Consider the following 20,493-nt stretch of genomic DNA (forward strand, 5'->3'; position numbering starts at 1 on the left):
GTTCAATATTCACAAATCAATCAGTGTGATATGTCACATTAATAGAAGAAAGGAACAGAACCATATCATTCTGTCAATAGATGCAGAAAAAGCATTTGACAAAATACAGCATCCTTTCTTAAAAAAAAAACTCAAGAAAGTCATGATAGAAGGAACACACCTTAACATCATAAAAGCCATATATGAAACCCACAGATAATATCAGCTTCAATGGGCAAAACCTCTGAGATCAGGAATACGACAGGGATGTCCACTCTCACCACTGTTGTTTAACATAGTGTTGGAAGTCCTAACCTCAGCAATCAGACAACAAAATGAAATAAACACATCCAAATTGGCAAAGAAGTCAAACTTTCACTCTTTGCAGACAACACGATATTCTACATGTAAAATCAGAAAGACTCCACCAAAAACTGCTAGAACCGCTACAGGAATTCAGCAAAGTCACAGGATACAAAATCAATGTACAGAAATAGGTTGCATTTCTATAAACCAATAATGAAGCAACAGAAAGATAAATCAAGAAGTTGATCCCATTTACAATGGCACTAAGAACCATAAAATACCTAGGAATAAACCTAACCAAAGATGAAAAAGATCTGTATGCTGAAAACTATAGAAGGCTTATCAAAGTAATTGAAGAAGACACAAAGAAATGGAAAAACATTCCATGCTCATGGAGCGAAAGAAAAATATTGTTAAAATGTCAATACTACCCAAAGAAATCTACACATTCAATGCAATCCCAATCAAAATTGCAGCGGCCTTCTTCTCAAAGCTAGAACAAACAATCCCACAATTTGTATGGAACCACAAAAGACCCTGAATAGCCAAAGTAATGTTGAAAAAGAAAACCAAAGCAGGAGGCATCACAGTCCCCGAGTTTAGCCTCTATTACAAAGCTGTAATCATAGAGACAGTATGATACTGACACAAAAACAGACACATAGACCAACGGAGTAGAATAGAGAACCCAGAATTATACCCAAAATGTATGGCCAACTAATCTTTGACGAAGAAGGAAAGAGTATCCAATGGAAAACAGTCTCTTTAGCAAATGGTGCTGGGAGAACTGGACAGCAACATGTAGAAAAATCAACTTGGACCACTTTCTTATACCATACACAAAACTAAACTCAAAATGGATGAGAGACCTAAATGTGAGACAGAAACCATCAAAACCATAGAGGTGAATACAGGCAACAAGCTCTTTGCCATCAGCCGCAGCAACTTCTTACCCAACTTGTCTCCGAAGGCAAGGGAAATAAAAGCAAAAATGAACTATTGGAACCTCAAGATAAAAAGTTTCTGCACTGCAAATGAAACAATCAGCAAATCTAAAGGCAACCAGTAGAATGGGAGAAGACATCTACAATAGACATATTGGATAAAGGGTTAGTATCCAAAATCTATAACTTACTAAACTCCACACCTGAAAAAAAAATAATCCAGAGACAAATGGACAGAAGACATGAATAGACACTTTTCCAAAGAAGACATCGAAATGGCCAACAGACACAAGATGCTCAAAGTCACTCATCATCAGGGAAATACAAATCAAAACCTCATTGACATACCACCTCACAGCAGTCAGAGTGGCTAAGTATAAAACTCAGGAAACAACAGATGTTGGAGGATGTGGAGATACGGGAACCCTCTTGCACCACTGGTGGGAATGCAAACTGTTGTGGCTGCTCTGGAAAACAATGTGGAGTTTCCTCAAAAATTAAAAATAAAATTACCCTATGACCCAGCAATAACACTACTAGAAATTTATCCAAAAGATACAGGAGTGCTGATTTACAGGGGTACATCTATCCCAATGTTTATAAAAGCACTTTAAACAATAGCCAAATTATGGAAAAAACTCAAATGTCTATCAGCTGATGAAAGGATAAAGAAGACATAGTTTATATATGCAATGGAATAGCATTTGGCAATGAGAAAGAATGAAATCTTGCCATTTGCAACAACATGGATGGAATTTATGCTAAGTGAAATGAGTCAGTCAGAGGAAGACAGATATATGTTTTCACTCATATGTGGAATTTGAGAAACTTAACAGAAGATCAATGGGGGAAGGGAAGGAGAAAAAACAGTGTCAGAGAGAGAGATAAACCATAAGAGACTCTTAAATACAAAGAACAAACTGTGGGTTAATGGGAGGTGCAGGGAAGGGGGGAAAATGGTGATGGGCATTGAGGAGGGCACTTGTTTGGATGAGCACTGGGTGTTGTATTAAGCGATGAATCATGGGAATCTACTCCTGAAACCAAGAGCACACTGTATACACTGTAAGTTAGCTAACTTGATAAAAAATTACATTTAAAAAACACAAAAACTGACCGGTAGCCAAAACCATCTTGAGAAAGAGCAAAATTAGAAAATCACACCACCCGATTTACAAACTTTCATGGCTACATTAATCCAATCACTAGATATTGACTTCAAGGAAGAGAAATGGGTCCGGTCCATGAGGCAGAACAGATAATCTAAATATATACCCACACATATACAATTAATCATTTTTCACAAAAATGCTAAGAGTCTTCAACAGAAGAAAGTCTTTCAACAAAGTATGTTTGGGGGAAAGTACAACTACCTGTAACATAAAAGAAATAAACCATGATTCATACATCATATCATACACAAAAATCAAAGACTCAGTCGTAAAACCTAACAATATAAATCATTCAGAAGGGGACCTAAAAGTGTATCTGTCTCAATTTAGGAGATGCTAACATTTCTTAGAAAACAAAAGAAGTCCTAACAGGAAAAGAAAATTGAAAAACTATATTTTATCAAAAGACATTATGTTTAATTTACCATCTCTGTTCATTGCATAGTACTTCCTAGCAGCAGTAAAGTTTGTAACCTGAGAAGAAGTATATTCCCGTGGGCCAAATTGATGAAGAATCAATTATTCAAAACTTTCATTGTATCTTTAGGATTGTTTCTTTACATTATAGGCAACTCCCAAAGAAGAACAGGTGCCCAGTTAGCACCAGTACTTACACCCAGTTACAGAATCCTGGAGCTACCAGGAGAGGTTCAGTGTGATCCACTTGCCCATATCAACTAATTTCACCTACAGCTGTTATTAAGCCAAACCTATCTTGCAAATATTGGATACATTTTCTTGTTAATATCATTTGCCTTTGTTGAATTCAAGGGGAATGTGTCCTCTCTAGCTCATGGGGCCTGACCTGAGCTTCCGCAGGCATCTCCTCTCAGGGCCCAGATATATGGAGAAAGCTATGTCAACATTTCAATCCTTTTCTTAGACAACGGTTTTGTTTGTTTCATATCCTCACAATTTTAATTCCTCTACTAAATTCACAAAGACATTTCCTTATCTGGGTGCATTATACACGTAGCTGTTTTTTTTAGTTGCCTGGAACCCATTTGCCTGACAATACATGCAACTCTTTGTTACAGCCCAACAGACTATAATATCTAAATGCTCCTCTAGAACAGGAGCCTAACACTTTGTCCACTGCTAAATGAAGAGCTTTGAATTCCACTCACTAGGCCAACTTAACCTTGCTCTCTTTCATCAGGGTTGTGGTATGAACACAGACTGCTGAAAACTGACTTCCAGGGGCATCTGGGTAGCTCAGTTGGTTATGCATCCAGCTCTTAATTTCAGCTCAGGTCATGATCTCACCATTCGTGAGTTCAAGCCCCACATCAGGCTCTGTGCTGCCAGAACAGAGCTTGCTTGGGACTCACTCACTCTCTCTCTCTCTCTGTCAAATAAATAAATAAACTTAAATAATTTTTAAAAATCAAGAACCAACTGACTTCCAAAGAGCAACATAGGCCTCAACTCAAGAATTTCTATGGGTAGTCCTTCAATCCTTCATGCCCAGGACCACTCAGGAATGAGGTCAGGGATATCCTTGCAATTCTTTTTTCTGAAAACAAGTAGCAACACAGCCTGTTTGTTTTGTGTGGTACTTTCCCTGAACTTCTTCTGCTACAATGCTCCTTAAAATAAATTGCCACTCTATGAGGGAACTCTCCCGAGCTGCCAATACATATTCGACTGTATGTATGGCATCATCCAGGACACAACAGAAAGCCCAAGGTATTTGTCTCCTCAGAATCACTTGATACTCATCAGTGAGAGGGCTTGTTTTATCAAACACCACTGACAAGCTAGCAACCATTTTTCAAATAGTCTGGGAGAAGGATCTATTCCTTCAAGTAGTTTTCAAATCCAAAACCCAAGACAACTTTGCAAGAAATCCTGCTTGGTTTGAGCCAAAAATTCCAGATTCCAGCATATAGGTGATGGCAGAAACTTCTATCATATAGTCACATCCTATGGGCTCATAGGAATTACCTGGAGCCAATTCTCAGTCAATCTACCAACAGTTTGGGCTCAGGTCTGCTGAAATTCAGATATCTTTCTGCTGACCTTGTGAGAAGAGGCTAACAGGACCGTTACGTGAGGAGCATGATTTTGCCATAACCAGCCTAGCCCTAATAGTCTTTGACCTTCTTACTTATTAGCATGATCTGAAAAATATGACAACATGTTGCAGAGTTGGGCAATATCCTGTTGCTCCAACTGACACAATTCACAGGAATTTCACAGATGCGACATGGCCTGGAATATTAGCTAGCCATTTCAATTACCCTCCAGTTCTTCTATGGATACTAAAGGTTTTCATTCTTTGTAGTTTATTCCTCTGAGGAAGGAATACTCACAGTATGTGATAATTTTCCCCTAATGCTCATTAACTCCAGACCTTACCTAACTAAATTGTGACAATTTCTAATATACTCAGATATCCCTATGGATATATGGTAAACATACACTGAGCTCTACTCTATGAAAATTCTGTAGTGCAAGGGAGACTCAAACTACTGTGGAAAAGAAGGTGTTGGCTAACTCTATTAGGCCTACCCATTCCACTTGGCCTATTGCACCTCCCAAATAGCCTTGATCACACCGAATCCTGCTCAAACAATCCGAATACACCTATTTAATCTTCAACAGTCTCCTGTACATCTGATCCACTGGCATTCCAGAATCGTTTTTTAAAAATCAAAAAGATTTAGTTCAAATCAAATTCTAAACACCATCATTTCCTTATCAGAATATTGACATGTTGTTCTTCTTGAATTGAGCACTGCTTAGTGTACTGCTGGTAAGAACTAGGACAAGTTTAAAGAATCCCATTTAGTAAGTGTGGGAAAACTGGGCAGATGCCCACAGTTGAAACGATGAAGACAACTTGACTCATTCATGTGTAATATCCATCCTGATTGTGCATTCAGGTATTGAAGCCTAACAGCCAAAAACCACCAGGAGTAGCTGTAGCTGAGAAGTTTGGGGTCATTGTCACCGCTGTGGGGGAAAGCATACATCAAGGGGAATTGCAGAGAGGTGTCTCAGTTCAAGGGTGTTAGAAAAAAGTTATATAAGATTTGGGCTTGTATTAGGTGGTTTGGAGGAAGTTGTAGAGAAGCAGGCCTCTGCCCTGGTTTGGATGCTGTCAAGGGGCATGAGTATGCTATGATTGGTTATCTTAAGAAATCTTTTCTATAAGGAGAAGAGAAAAATAAGGCAAAGCTGTGATAGGTAATAGAGCAGCAGTCACAAATTAACTGGGAAAAAGGGATATGTGCGATTGTGGGCTTGCCACACTAACATTGCTTTTGTCTGTATTGAAACATACCTGGGAAGTGATCTGTTTTTGACAGAAAGAGAGACAGAGGGAGAGAGCAGGGGAGGGGCAGAGAGAAAAGGAGAGAAAGAATCTCAAGCAGGCTCTACCATTATTGCTGAGTGGTGTGAGGTCTATCTTGTGACCCTGAGATCATGAACTGCACCAAAATCAAGAGTCAGACACTTAACCAACTGAGCCATCCAGGTGCCCCACTATAAAGTGATCTTGATTTTTGACTCCTTTCATCACAGTCACTGAGTGCCCTTGTCTGCTGTTGGACTTCTATGACTTTTTATGTCCAACAGGAGTACACCGTGTCCTGCCTCTCAGCTCAGGTGAGCCCCTAATAACTCCATAACTCCCAACCCGTTGCCACTAGGCCAACTCCCATTGGCAGGGCTGCTTTCCTGTTTCTCACCTGCTATATCATTGCAGATAAGAGAAAAATTATGACTCAGTTAATAGCAGAGATTGATGGAACCCAGAATGGACACTGGTGCCTAGTAAATGTTGATTAGTGCATTCATGTTACAGAAACCTCTAGTCTCTACTGATGCACCCGAGAAGAGGGCCTTATGTGTAAAAATGGGTAGACATACACAAAGTCCATTTCATAGTGACACAGGAAGGATTAAATAAAATCAGTCACTAAGGACTGATAAAAGCATTGCACAACCACTTCCCAACATCTTAAAAATATACTATTTTTGATGTTGCTCAATGTTAATTTTATTTGAAAACAAACAAACTGATTAGAGATAGGAGAGACATGATAGGCATGGTACGTGGTTGGAGTAAATCAAATGAAAGGACATTCTGGCCGAGCCCAGCAGGATCACATGCAGGACATCCAGGAGACTTCATCTCACAATCATAGCTTCAAAATACGCTTAATAATTTCCAGAAGGCCTGCAAGAGAATAAAATATATCGTCAAGCAGGTTTCAGAAAGGATGAAGAATGTGGCTTCATTTGGGGAATCTGAAAGGAGACCAACAAATGTCAAATGGCACTGAATTCCATGGAGTCAAATGGCCATGAGATGTTCATCCCCCACAAATGGGGTTTGCAGGCCTGGTTGGGAGCCCACATAAGCTCGAAGTCTAGAGAGCCCAGCAAGTAGGTCCACAGGTACTAGTTCTCCCTCTATGATTCAACAGAGCAACTCTGCCACCTTCTCACCAGGGATATATACTCATTTTCTCCTCCATGCACTGCCCACTACTCACCGTTGTGCAAGGTGCCAAGCAATGGCCCCGACACTGAAAGGCTATAAAGCAATATTTGAAAAAGTTTCCTCAAGTACACATGCAACCTCTCCCATCTGTTCAGGGGAAAGTTTTTCATTGGAACTTCTCCATTTCTTCATCTTTACAGTGTTTCTTTGGTAGAATGACTCATATATAAATTACATTTCTATGTGAGTTTTTTTTCATTGATTGCTTGGGCACCTGGCTGACTCAGTTGGTTAAGCATCTGGATTTGGCTCAGGTCATGATCTCATGGTTCGTGGGTTCATGCCCCACATTGGGCTCTCTACTGACGGCTCAGAGCTTGGAGCCTGCTTTGGATTCTGTGTCTACCTCTCTCTCTATCCCTCCCTCACTATCTCTCTCTCTTTCTCAGAAAAATAAACATTTTAAAAAATTAATGAAAAAAACTGTTTGTTTGTTTGTTTGTTTGTTTGTTTGTTTGTTTGTTTGTTTTAAGAGAGGAGAGTGCAAGCAAGCAGGATTGAGGCAGAGAGAGAGAATTCGTGAGACTGTGACCTGAGCCAAAACCAAGAGTCCATCGCTTGACACAACAAGCCACCCAGGCACCCTGTATGTGAGTTTTATACCACAATACCTTGCATATGTTCACAGTCAATAAATCTCATAATCGATGATACATGAAAGTAGAAGGAGGGGAAAGATGAACCAGGAATAGGAAGACTGTACTATCTTGGTCCTCCATGGCTTTCCAAATTCCCAGGAATACCCTGAATAATGCTCAAAAGTGTCTGCTTCAAGGAGGCCTCATTTTAAAGCTGTTGTCTACGTTTAGAAAAGTCTTTCAAAGAAACAAACACTGGGACACCTGGGTGGCTCAGAGCTTAGGTGTTCACCTTCAGCTCAGGTCATGATCTCACAGTTCGTGAATTTGAGCCCTACATCAGGCTCTGCACTGAAAGGATGGAGTCTGCTGGGATTCTCAATCTCTCTCTCTCTCTCTCTCTCTCTCTCTTTCTCTCTCTCAGTCTCCCCCTCCACCTCCTCCAACACTTGCATTCTCTCTTTCTCTCTCTCTCAAAATACATAAACTTCATAAAAACTTAAAATAAAAGAAACAAACACTTTTCTATAAAAAATAAACATAAACAGGCACCTGGCCCCCTATCTTTCTAATAATATTTCCACTAAAGACAAAATTCCCTATTAAAGCCAACATGTCAGGAACATGCAGGTAATATTAGTGAACAAGAAGCTGCAACCTCAGGGCTCCTCTGAGATCTATCTGCTGACTTGATTTGTAAAACCAGAAATAATTAGAGAATGATGGAAACAGAGCTCTCTCATGGCTTCTCCTTCCTGACCACACAATAGAATCTGCCGGGATCATAGGGAACCAAGGAATCAAGAGCCCCGAAAAGAAAGCACAAAGATGAGTGGCTTACCCTTTGGAGTGGTAGTAGGAGCAGCAGTGGTGGCAGGAGCAGCAGTGGTGGCAGCGGCAGTGGTGGCGGCAGCTGTGGTGGCGGCAGCTGTGGTGGCAGCAGCTGAAATTAGAAGAAAAAGATCCAGGGGCTCTTGGTGGCTTAGTGGTTTAATTTTCTCTTGATTTTGTCTCAGGTCATGATCTCAAGATTCATGAATTCGAGACACTTGAGCTCTGCACTCACAGTGCAGAGCCTCATTGGGATTCTCTCTCCTTCTCTCTCTTCCCCTCCCCTGCTGGTGCTTCCTCTCTCTCTCTCTCCCACTCTCTCTAAGTAAATAAACTTAAAAGAAAACTTAAAAAGACAGAAAAGATCCAGCTGAGACTTTTGACTCTTCTCCAGGAATGGAATTTGTCCCACTTGAACTTGGAGGTACATTCTTCATTCTGAATTCAGTTCTGCAATTGTCAATAGTTTGTCCTCTCTTTCGCCTGGCTACCCACTTTTCCCAGACTCATTTTTCCTAGCCCTTCCCTTGATGGGACAGAAAGAATTTGGGGTTTCCTTACAAGGACTGTAAGACTAAGAGACGAGCAGATACTTCCACCTAGTGGTGAACCCAAAATACCAAATCCATATGTGTTCTTATTCACAGGGATCATGGTTCACAGGCAAAAGGAAATCCCTAGTGAGCTGACTTTATGGTTCTCTCCCATGGGATGACTTGATCTGATTAGTTTTCACTGCATCATGAATCGGTGTGAGTAGCAGAATAAACTATATAGGAGAACAACACAAGAAGAAGATCATGTATCGGGGGAAAAAAAAGAAGTTCATGCATCTCAGATTTGTACAATAGTATCTCCTTTCTTTGAATGAAGTCCAATCTCTTCTCTCAGGTTCTGGCCTAAATGGGGATTATATTTGTCTCACCTGTTCTTCAAGTTGGACTCCGTCTATTCTAGAAGTAACTAGGAGAGCCACATTAGACATAAAGGGAGACAAGGGTACTATTCTGACTGCATTAAACATGAGCAAATGCCCCCCAAACACCCCAGTTCAAAGGAAATGTGACAATTTTGGTGACAATTATCACTCTCCACACCTTACACCAGAGCTTCTGACAAATCGCCAGGGTCAGACCCCACACTTGTGGGTTACACCTACCCCAGCAAGTAGATACCTCAGTCTCAACACTCACACTGCAGCGATAATGTCTCAGTCCTCAATCACTTGAGATGATATTTTTTCAGTTGGCCCTGGCTTTGCAGGTAGGATGTATGGCACAGTGTATGAGGTCTGACCATAGTCTATGCCCTTATTACCAAAGGAAACAAGTCCTTCCCCAACTGAGAAGGGCAAAAAGGGAAGTCGTCCCAATATACGCATGAGTACAACACACACGGCATAGGATGTAGAGGACACTTGTGAGAAGCCCAAGAAATGCGCTTGGGGCTTTTTTACACAACCTTCAGTTTCACATAAGAAAAAAAAATGCAGATCAGCATGGGACTAAGGCATGCGTTACAAAGAACAAAGCACAAGGCCATTCATCAACTTCACCCTATATTCCTCAATCTCCATTCCACACTCCCATGCAGGCCTACTGCTGTCATTTCTATATCACCTTCAGGAATTAATTACATTGTCTTTCTTCATCCTGAAACTGATTAATCCCACTTCTACACACTGACCCTATATTCACCCCTTCAAATTATGGTCATCAAGAACACTTTACGGGCAACTCCCCCAAATTCCCACACCACAAATTCAGACCATTAATCCCTTGTCTTTTCTCCTAGACAACACTTACAGTTTGCATTGGTCCTTTCCAGAGACTATATTCTCTAAAAATGTATAAGAAGTCAGCAGATTTTCTAGAGTCACAATGAACTTTACAAGCAAGAATGTGGCTTTCCCAAGCAGCTGCTTTGCATTCTGTCCTCCATGGCCGCGTGACACGAGACAGAGATGGAAAACAGTCATGGCAGGAAAGACATGAAGTACAAACACAGACTTACCAGTAGAGCTATCACTTGCAGCGCCAGTTGTCTCTACAAGAGAAAAAGAAAAATAGGCATAAATTAAACACCAGCTTAGGGCATAGAGGGAAGAGAAATTATAGACAACATTGCAGGCTGTCATAACTGAAGAACCTTGGGCTTTTCTACTTGTGCTGAGGGCAAAAAGATACACACATAATATAAAACCAACAAAACCCCACAAAAGACATAATACGTCACCATTTTTTGCTCTCCTGAAATAAAACTCTGATTGCATTCTTTTCTTTATTTTTTTATTGATTACATTCTTGAACATATTTTAACGACACTCACAATGACGTTGAACACCAAGGTTAAAACTGAGCAAAGACCTGACTGGATTGCCAAAGCCTAAAGGGAGAGTCCACTCTATCTTGAGGGGTCAGTCAAAATGGGGATGGAACAGGGCAGTGGGGTGGAGGACGTGGGGGCCACCATTCTAAGCTCCTCCAAACCCACACCCACACAGAGCATATACGTTGATGGACTCTTGCCCCAGACCTTCTTTTCAGGTAAGAATCTTTACTTACGGCCTGAAACCAGGAAGGTGGAAACGGCCACCAGTACCAGCAACGCCAAGAGCTTCATGCTGGTGAGTTGATTAGCAGGGAGCACAGATAAGAAAGTGTGGAGCTCAGGAGAAGGTAGGACGCTGCCTTCAGCATTCCACATCCTGACCTTATATAGGCAGAGGGCACCAATCAGGAACTGCCAGATCAGAATCCAGGCTAGTTAATGCCAGGCAATGTTGGTACTGAGAGAAACCACTAGAGAGTCAACAGTACAGCCAGAGGCCCTTTGAAAAGATCACTTTAGTCCCTTGATTATGACACAGGTTTCAGGTCAAGACTTTTCAATAGGAAACATTTCCCAGAAAACAACTTTGTTTCCAGGCTTCCTCTCAACTAAGAGGATCAAATGGCACCACGATTACCAGTTCTGCTGACAAGCCAGAGGAACCCAACACCTAGCCTTGGGGGGATCACTCACCCTGCAGTGCCCCTTTCAGACACTTTAGAAGAGGGACATCTACAGCTTGCTCAGCCCTAGGATTCCTCAAAGGGGAATAACCAGGGTATGGCAGCCTGTTCTCAGATCCATCCACCTAGGCCTCCACAGATGGCCTGCCTCGTGTACATGTAGATACTGTCATCTGACACTCACGCACAGTGAAGCAACACTGATATGATCTCTCTGGATTGAAGCATTTCTTGTGGAAATCCAAAGTCAAAGAGAGAGACAATAGAAAATGAAACTAACGTTGCTTAATTAATGCAGCCATTGAATCGATGCATTCATCCAACAAATATTTAGTGAGGGCTACGCAATAGAGAAACAGCAATGAACAAAGTGCTTAAAAATCCCATGGGATACATGCAACTGTGGGAGTTCATACATTAAAAAGTGAACAGAAAGGAAGGAAGAAATGGAAGGAAGTAGGGAAAGAGAAAGTTGGGGAAGAAGGAAGGGAGGAGAAAGGAAGAAAGGCATTAGGAAGGGAGGGAAGAAGGAGGAAAAAAACAGTGTATTGTTTATAAAATGATAAGGCCTAATATGTAATAATACAGGAGAGAGAAAGGAAAGTATCTTTGGAGACAGGAAGCAAGGTTACAATTTCAGATGAGGTAGTCATAACAGGAATGAAGGGAAAGGTGATATGTGAACAAAGACTTGAAGATGCTGAGGAATCAATCTGATTACATCTTGGAAAGTGTGTTGCCAGGAAAGGAAACAGTGGGTGCAAACCCATTATTCATGCGGGTCTCTCGGCAGCTGTTGTGTTGGGCCCAACACTGCACCAAGACACAACCAACTATTTGCCCTAGTCACACACCCCAGCTACTAAGTCAATACAGCAACGAATCCAATACTCCATATTCACATCACAACCAAGTGTGATTCAGATCTCCAAGGAGAGGTACTGAACATGTCTTGGAAAACCTGGAAAGAATGAGAAATCACTACCTTCTAAAGGTTCCTTTGCAGTTAAACGGTTCTAGTACTTTGAAGGCTGTTCTTGTTCATACAAAGGATGCTTTCTGTGACATACCCTCAGTGAGAGAGTCTCTTTCATATGGAACAGTATTGAACATCTATTTCCACTTTCCTCTTGAAATACACTTGAGGGGCGCCTGGGTGGCGCAGTCGGTTAAGCGTCCGACTTCAGCCAGGTCACGATCTCGCGGTCCGTGAGTTCGAGCCCCGCGTCGGGCTCTGGGCTGATGGCTCAGAGCCTGGAGCCTGTTTCTGATTCTGTGTCTCCCTCTCTCTCTGCCCCTCCCCCATTCATGCTCTGTCTCTCTCTGTCCCAAAAATAAATAAACGTTGAAAAAAAAATTAAAAAAAAAAAAAAGAAATACACTTGATATTCAACCCTGTGCAAATTTAAGGTGTACACCATGTAAATTGGATACATTTGTATGTTGTAATATGATTGCCTTGTACCATTAATTAACACCTCTATCATGTTACAGAATTATCATTTCTTTTTAGAGGTTGGAGTAATTAAGTTCTATTCTCTTAGCAAGTCCGATGACTATAACAATATTGTTGTTTATCTTGCGTCTATCGCTATACTGTGCATTAGCTCTCTAGGGCTTATAAATCATCAGGGGATGCAAACCAAAACCACAAGGAGATATCACCTCACACCTGTTAGAATGGCAAACATCAAAAAGACAAGCCATAAGAAGTGCTGGCAAGCTTCTAGAGAAAAGAGAACCACAGTGCTCTTTTGGTGGGAGTATTTGTTATGCTTATTTTCACTTCCTGATTATAGTACATTTGAGCACGTGCATACATTTGTAGACCACTTGAATTCCCTCTTCCAGGATTTGCCTACTCGACTCGTTTAATTGAGTGTGTCTCATGTTCTTATCACTTAAGGACTTATACAAGATGAGAAATATTAACATGTTTACCTTTTCTAAAACCACAAAGATTTCCAAAATAACACAGATGTTTTAGTTTATTCACAGTGTGCTTTTAGATGTTTTATTCAAGAAGACCTATCATCTTGATTATGATGTTTATATTAAATATTTGAGAAAGATGAAATGGGGTCATCTTAAATTTGTGACACCTTCCTACTCATGCATACAGAGATCACAGCTCTCTAATCCCTAGATTTTCCCAATGATCACAAACCTGACCCCAGTCACCAGGGTATACTCTTCTGTGAAGCATATTTGAAAGGGAGACAGGCCCTGAGATGAAACCAGAAAAGCAGCGTCAGCCTGAAGACAGGCCCTAGAGAGAAGCATCAAGGACTCAGTCGAAAACCAGACCCCTCACCCTTCAAAGTACACCACTCAGAAGGTGGAAGTCTCTGTAGCAGTCATGGGCTGCAACGGGCAAGGACACCTAACTGAGTCTCAACAAAACAAGATTAACAAGGCACAGACTGATGAAGGCTGAGGGAAGTCCCAGGGTGATGGGAGGATTTGGTATTAGGACCAAAGGGAAGATCTTTCCCTGTTCTGCTTCAAGGAGCCGAGAGATACAAAGAGTGCACAGTGACTCTCCAGCATTAGAAATCTGAAACTCCGAAATCTACTCTTTTTCAATACATGTGACTGCTATCATACGTTCTTACCAGTCAGTCTCAACTTCAATACCACCTCTTCAGGGAAGTGTCTGATGGCTTCTAAACTCAAGTACCCCTCAACTTACAGCCAGATAACGTGATTCTATTCCCATCATAATATTTAGGGCTACCTGATATTTTCTTGACTCTTTGTTTCTTTGCTCTTCGTTTGTCTGGTTTTCTGCCTCCTCTGTCAATAAATATGATCTAACGGAACAAAAGGTTACTTTGTTCAACAATATTCCATAGGACTTCCCAGAGTGCCAAGCAGTTAGTAAGCTCCTGAGAAATGTGAGTTAAGAATGCATTAATGAATGAAATAGAAAGTCATAAAATAAGCATAAAGCAAACAGAGAGGGCTTTTCTTCACATATTCGGGAGGGATATACTCTGAAAAGCAGGACAGTGGATATGGATGACATCTTGGAAAGCAGAAGCTCAAGAAATGCCTAGAGTTATGATCTGAAATGGACAAGGAAGAGTTAGGCGGGCAGAAATCCCATAAACAAAATTAACCACGACAGATTTCCAATGGTGTTTAGCTACAAATGTACTTTGGTGCCTCCAATCTCTTTAATCAAATAAATCTGGATATACGCAGAGTTACACAAAAAACAACATGCACATTTAGGGGAAAATATGACTTCCACACATACAGGTGAAGCCTACACCTTACTAAGCTGTACCTCAACACCTCACAGGTACTTCCTGTAATGAAAATCCAGGAAAGTGTTTTCCAGAACTTCCATGTGTCTTTGTTCATTATTTTGCTAACAGGAAAGATCTCTGCTAAGCATGAATTCTCCCCATCATTGGCTCTTCCTAATTAATGAAAGGAACTTCCACATCTTCCCCTATTTCTCCTTCATTTCCCATTCCAGGATCAGCCCACTTACTGCTTTATATCAGTTCCTGCCATTGTCCCATGGTCCTCCCTCCAAGTCTGAATGGCTGCTCCATGCTGGAAAGCCCAGGGCAAACCACTGAATGCTCCCCTATGAAGCTAAATTCAGAGGAGTGATCGTTCCCAAATTTATCACTTTATTTTTATTTCTCTTCTAGGAATACTTCATTGTTACTCCTGTCTTTCTTGTTTTTTCCACTCTTTCCCTTTTGCTGAAGCTCTTCCCGTTTCTGTCTACACTTCTTTCTCATCCGAATGTCTTTGTCATCTTCCAGTAATCTGTAGCTTCCATCATCCTTTGACCCCATCCAAACTTTAGTACTAAATTGCCTTTATTTTAGTTAAATGTCACTGGCTGTGCAACATTCCAGGCATCCAAAATGCCCTTCCTGGAAATCTGAAAACGATGACACTTTGAGAGTGTCACCCCTGATATCCTAGGGAAATACGTTTCTGAAGACAGTGGCAGGTGCACCCTGAAATACTTAAAAGAGCCTCCTTTTTCCTCCTCCTCACCTCCCTAAAACTTCACACTTACTCCTTCCATCTTTGATCATCTCATTAACCTCCTGGACATCTGACAATACTCATGTTTCTACAGTTTCCCTCCTGACACCTTAGGGCAGTATCAGTATGAATATGGTGCCAAGCTGACCTTGAAATACTGTCAAGACTGCTTCTTCCTGCTCACTTGCTTCTACCCTAACATTTACATTCTCAGGCTTGTGAGATCATCACACTTGCCAGATGTTGACTCTGTACTCTGACAACTATTTATTCAAAAACCTGCTCAAATATCTAGGACACTGATATAAATTTTATCTGCAATTATTGTTCACCTATTGGCACCTTTTTAGATGGAAAGTGAGGAAGGAAGGAAGGAAGGAAGGAAGGAAGGAAGGAAGGAAGGAAGGAAGGAAGGAGAAAGGAAGAGAGAGAGGGAGGGAAGGAAGGGAGGGAGGGAGGGAAAGACTTATGGCCTCTTTTGAGAAGAACAGATTCTGAGGTGATATTAATTCATACCAAAACCTTCAGAACACATCTTTCAAGAGGAAGTCTGCACTGCATCAAGGTTTAAGTCAAGAATAATTTCAGTGTTTGTATAGACAATAGATAGACTTTGGAGAAATCCACATGGATTGGATCATAAGAGTTCATCATTTACCCTGCGTAGGACATAATGCCCCCTGTGTAGCACTCTGGTGGGAAATGTATAACCTGAATCTAATTATGAGGGACAATTTAAAAAACCCCAAACGAGGAAATTTGTATTTTTTCAAAACGGGAGGGCAAGTGATCTTCAACTTATCAATGCCATGCAAGACTTTTTTTTAAAGCAGAAACATTGGCCCAAAGGAAAGGAGATTAAGACACCAAGTAATTAGATAAAATATGTGATCTTAGACTGGATCATATACTAGAGGAATACAATTACATAAGGGACTTTATTGTGTCAAGTATTAATAGTGGATACATTTTTTACGATAGTAAAGGATTATAGCCGTGTTAAATTCACCAAGATTAAAAACTCTACTCTGGTTACATGAGGAAAACTGTGGTAGAATCTACACTAAGGTAATTAATGGTAAAGGAATATACCTAAGGAACTTTGGGATCTGACAAAGGAGATTATTCATCTCCACTCTGTTAACCATCTTGAGATGGAATCATCTCCACTCTGTTAACCATTCTGAGAAGTCCCTAGCTGCAACAAAAGTTCATATAGGCATTCTGGTCTACAGACCCCACTAATCTCCACTGTAATGGCATCCATGACTAAGCACAAGAAACATGTTTGAAAGAGCCTCCAAATGACTTTAGCCTCTAGCCACTCATGGTGTCCCCAGTGTGGCTCCAGACAGAGTCAAGAAGAGACAAGACATTCCTTTCGTGCCTTAGCCAAACTCCTCCTCTGCAGATAATCTAAGCATACAAAAGTGATTGTTGTATAGGATCTTAGATTTTTGCAGAATAAGTGATCAAAGTGGATTTTGTTCCTTCTTCCTCACTTGGTTAGTGCAATATGAAGTGACCATTCCTCAATACAACTTTCTCCTTCCAAACACATTACTGTAACTAGCCTTGGTCACCGAGAAACAATCACAGGCAAACAGATGCTATCTGTGCAGGAAAGTGAACAGACAACATGGCTGCACTGGTTCACACCCTTACGGGCCTTACCTGGTACACAAGTCATATCTCAAACGGATTGACGAGGGCAGAATGACTTGATCCCAGCTACAGAGGATGCATACTAATGTGTGAACTCCTTCAACTGAACTTTAGCACTTACCTTCTACGGCTCTCAATTTCCTTATCAGTTCAAAATGGGAATAATGATGTGAAAACAGTTTTTTTCCCCTCTCAATTGATTGTCATGAAGATCAAAGAGGTAAAGAGTGCTTTCTCAACTGAAAATCATATACATAATAAAGCATTTATTGTGTCTTCTTACAAAATCACCACTGACCTATAAATTCATTTTTACCCTATAATCAACTAAAGATAAATGTAGCTATATTTTGAGAAAAGCACATTACTCAGTCTTTGCCCCTGTCGACTATCATCAGTGTGATCAGGACACAGAACCTTCGTAAGGGTGCCTTCTGATCTTGGCACATGCAGGAGGAAAAGAGGAAAGAACACAGGACTGTCAGTAAGAAACCTTGGCTCGTGCCTCGCCATGGCTATCACCTGCTGTCTGTCCCTGGACAAGGCTGCTTCCATCTCTCAGCCTCAGAGTCCTCATCCGCTTCCTCTTACGCCCGTAGCAGCCCAGCCCCCATCAATCCATATCCCCCTTTCTTGCTATCATTTTTCTCCACAGATCTTACATGATTTCACATTCTTATATAGTTTCCTTATTGTCTCTGTCTCCCTCATCCAATGTAAGCTCCGTGTGGGAAAGCAGTCTTGTCTATTTTCTATCCGCAGGCCTAGAAAAGCCCATGAAAAGATGATGATGCACTCTACCTGTCAGAGAAACGAATAGATGAGGAATTAGGATATCAGATTAGATTATCTCGAATCTACTGGTCTTAACTGTTTGAATCTTTAACTTAGTCATGAGATAGTTTCACCATTTCTTTTTTTTTTTTTTTTTTCAACGTTTATTTATTTTTGGGACAGAGAGAGACAGAGCATGAACGGGGGAGGGGCAGAGAGAGAGGGAGACACAGAATCGGAAACAGGCTCCAGGCTCTGAGCCATCAGCCCAGAGCCTGATGCGGGGCTCGAACTCACAGACCGCGAGATCGTGACCTGGTTGAAGTCGGACGCTTAACCGACTGCGCCACCCAGGCGCCCCAGTTTCACCATTTCATCTCATGGCCGCAAGTGAACTATAAAAACTACTTCCACCATCTTGCAAGCTTAACAAAAGCAACAAAGATTCAGGCTAGATGGAAAGACATTCTGATACATAGAAATAAATTCTAAGATAGTTCTGGCACCAGAAATGGCTCCCAAGTTTTCCATTTGTATACAATTTATCTTCCAAAATATACTAAACTTGCTGGAAGACAGAGAACTCCTCTTTATCTGTTTACCCAAAGGCAGAGGGTAGGCAATTTGAAAATAGGGCTCAGTGACCTCCGAAGGAACGGTATGAGGGGACCCTGGGACTCATTCCCTCTCCTTGAGGATCCTAGCATTTCAAAAGAAGAAAGAATATGCTCTGCACGGCAGGAGTTGATCCTGCCCAGAGGCAGAGAGATAGGTCAGATGGTATTTCATCTGCCCAAAGTGCCTTAAAATTAGATTGGAAGGTTTCAGTCTGTGCAGTGGTCATTAGGAGGATTCAGCTAAAGAAGAACAGACCAGAGGATATAAATGATCATTAATTTTATTGCTAACTTTTACTATTTTTACACATAAGGGTAATTAACCATTATTTTTCACACACACACACACACACACACACACACACACACACACACAAAACCATTTTGCTTGCACATCAAAGCCACGATTGTTACCTGCAAACATAGGGGACAGTTAGTTGCTCTTTCCTGCTGAATGGGAGGAGAGAAATGAGCTAAGGGTGCAGCAGAATGAAGTTGAGACTATACCTCAGGGGGGCCTAACTGCCAGTAACAAACCAGGAAACGACATGGCCATGATGACTGAACAAGGTGCTGTATAAATTTCTGCTTTGGAACCATTGCAGAGTAAAACAAACAGGAATTCTCCATCGAATTCGAAGGCCTATGCGTTCAGAACAACTTTAAGGTGTTCTTAAGGTGACACACATGTGTCATCAGGGAGAAGAACTGGGAGTGGAAAGGCATGATTAATCCTAGAAGACCAACTTTCCAGGTCTTATCCAAGGAAGAAAAATATTTAAAACCCCTTGATATCCTGGTGTGGCTATTACCCCTTCTGAATGCCTGTAAAGGAGCCAAAATAGGACAGAGAGTTGAAATGATGGCGTGTCTCAGTTTCAAAGGGGACAACGTCAAGGGGTCTTCTGTTAAGACAGGAACTGTGTGTTTGCAGGTGTTGAAGAAGGAACACGGATGGAACAGGAAACAGGAAGATAAACTAGGTCCTGTTAGAACACAAGCTCAGGCCCCTGGGTGGGGCCCACATTCACACTTAACTAGAGGATATAAATGATTGTTAATTTTATTGCTAACTTTTACTATTTTTACACATAAGAGTAATTAACTATTATCTTTTACACACACACACACACACACACACACACCATTTTGCTTGCACATCAAAGCAAATAAATAAATAAATAAATAAATAAATAAATAAATAAATAAAATTTTTAAGCAAATGCGCCTGTCACGTTCCAGTCACTTTTCCACGTGCTGGTTAGTATTTTTATAATTGCCTAAAGTCTCCACAACATCAGACTAAGGAGAATGCTTTTTTTTTTTTTAATGTTTGTTTACTTTTGAGAGAGACAGACGGAATGCAAGTGGGGAGGGGCAGAGAGAGAGGGAGACCCAGAATCTGAAGTTGGTTCCAGGTTCTGTTGTCAGCACAGGGCCTGACACGGGGCTTGAACCCACAAACTGAGAGATCATGACCTGAGCCAAAGTCAGACGTTTACCTGACTGAGCCACCCAGGTGCCATGGAGAATGCTTTTAATTGGATATGCAGGGGAGAAATATCTCAACGTGTCTACAGTATTAATGGAAATGATTGACTCGTGGGCCTGGGAAAGTTAGAATGACAGCTGTCTTCACATGACGCTAGAGCTTATAGCTCAAGTGGTGGGACCAAAGGACTTTATTCTTTCCATTTCTTGCCTCTGGCTCTTTGATGATTGGTTCTATTTTCAGTGAGTTTTGTCTTTTGTCCTCCTAGAAATGGCTTTCATTCAATCCTGGGCTCAAATCTTCCCCCAACTCTGATAACATGAAGTGTGGATCTCCTCCCTTATTTCAATACAAAAACTTTAACCTTCAGTCTGATTGGATCAACCTAAGTCACTTGCCTCTCACGAATCTCTCCATCCCTGAACAATCAACTGTGACTGAAGATTGGAGATTCGCTCCCTGGTTTGCTTAGGTTTCAGCCACAGGTTCCATCCTAAAGACCTGGGTAGATTCAGCTTCCCCAGAAGCACAAGGAGCTACCTGAGAGACACATGGATAGTCACTTGTAAAGTAGGGTAGGCTCACTCA

At 41.2% G+C, this 20,493-nt stretch overlaps 1 protein-coding gene and 1 long non-coding RNA gene across 10 annotated transcripts in view; both read right to left on the minus strand.

Annotated features, from left to right (window-relative positions):
* The window catches only part of LOC147579116 (uncharacterized), a 76,336-nt gene that overhangs the window by 22,428 nt on the left and 33,415 nt on the right, over positions 1–20,493 (minus strand). The gene's annotated exons all lie outside the window — the stretch shown is intronic.
* On the minus strand, positions 8,052–11,091 carry LOC147579117 (uncharacterized). 4 transcript variants are annotated; one of them, XM_086713160.1, is made up of 3 exons: positions 10,928–11,091; positions 10,340–10,372; positions 8,052–8,423 (listed from the first exon to the last, which is right to left on the minus strand). In XM_086713160.1, exons 1-3 carry the CDS (start codon positions 11,030–11,032, stop codon positions 8,235–8,237), a joined length of 327 nt encoding a protein of 108 aa, XP_086569286.1. In that variant the 5' UTR covers positions 11,033–11,091; the 3' UTR covers positions 8,052–8,234. The 4 variants fall into 4 exon arrangements, with proteins under 4 accessions (XP_086569286.1, XP_086569288.1, XP_086569285.1 ...); XM_086713162.1 differs by having other exon boundaries at positions 10,891–11,047; XM_086713159.1 differs by having other exon boundaries at positions 8,220–8,438; positions 10,928–11,047.

This window comes from Puma concolor, chromosome B4 (genome assembly GCF_028749965.1).
Source record: "Puma concolor isolate L17-30 chromosome B4, mPumCon1.1.hap2, whole genome shotgun sequence".
NCBI classification, from domain to species: Eukaryota; Metazoa; Chordata; class Mammalia; order Carnivora; family Felidae; genus Puma; species Puma concolor.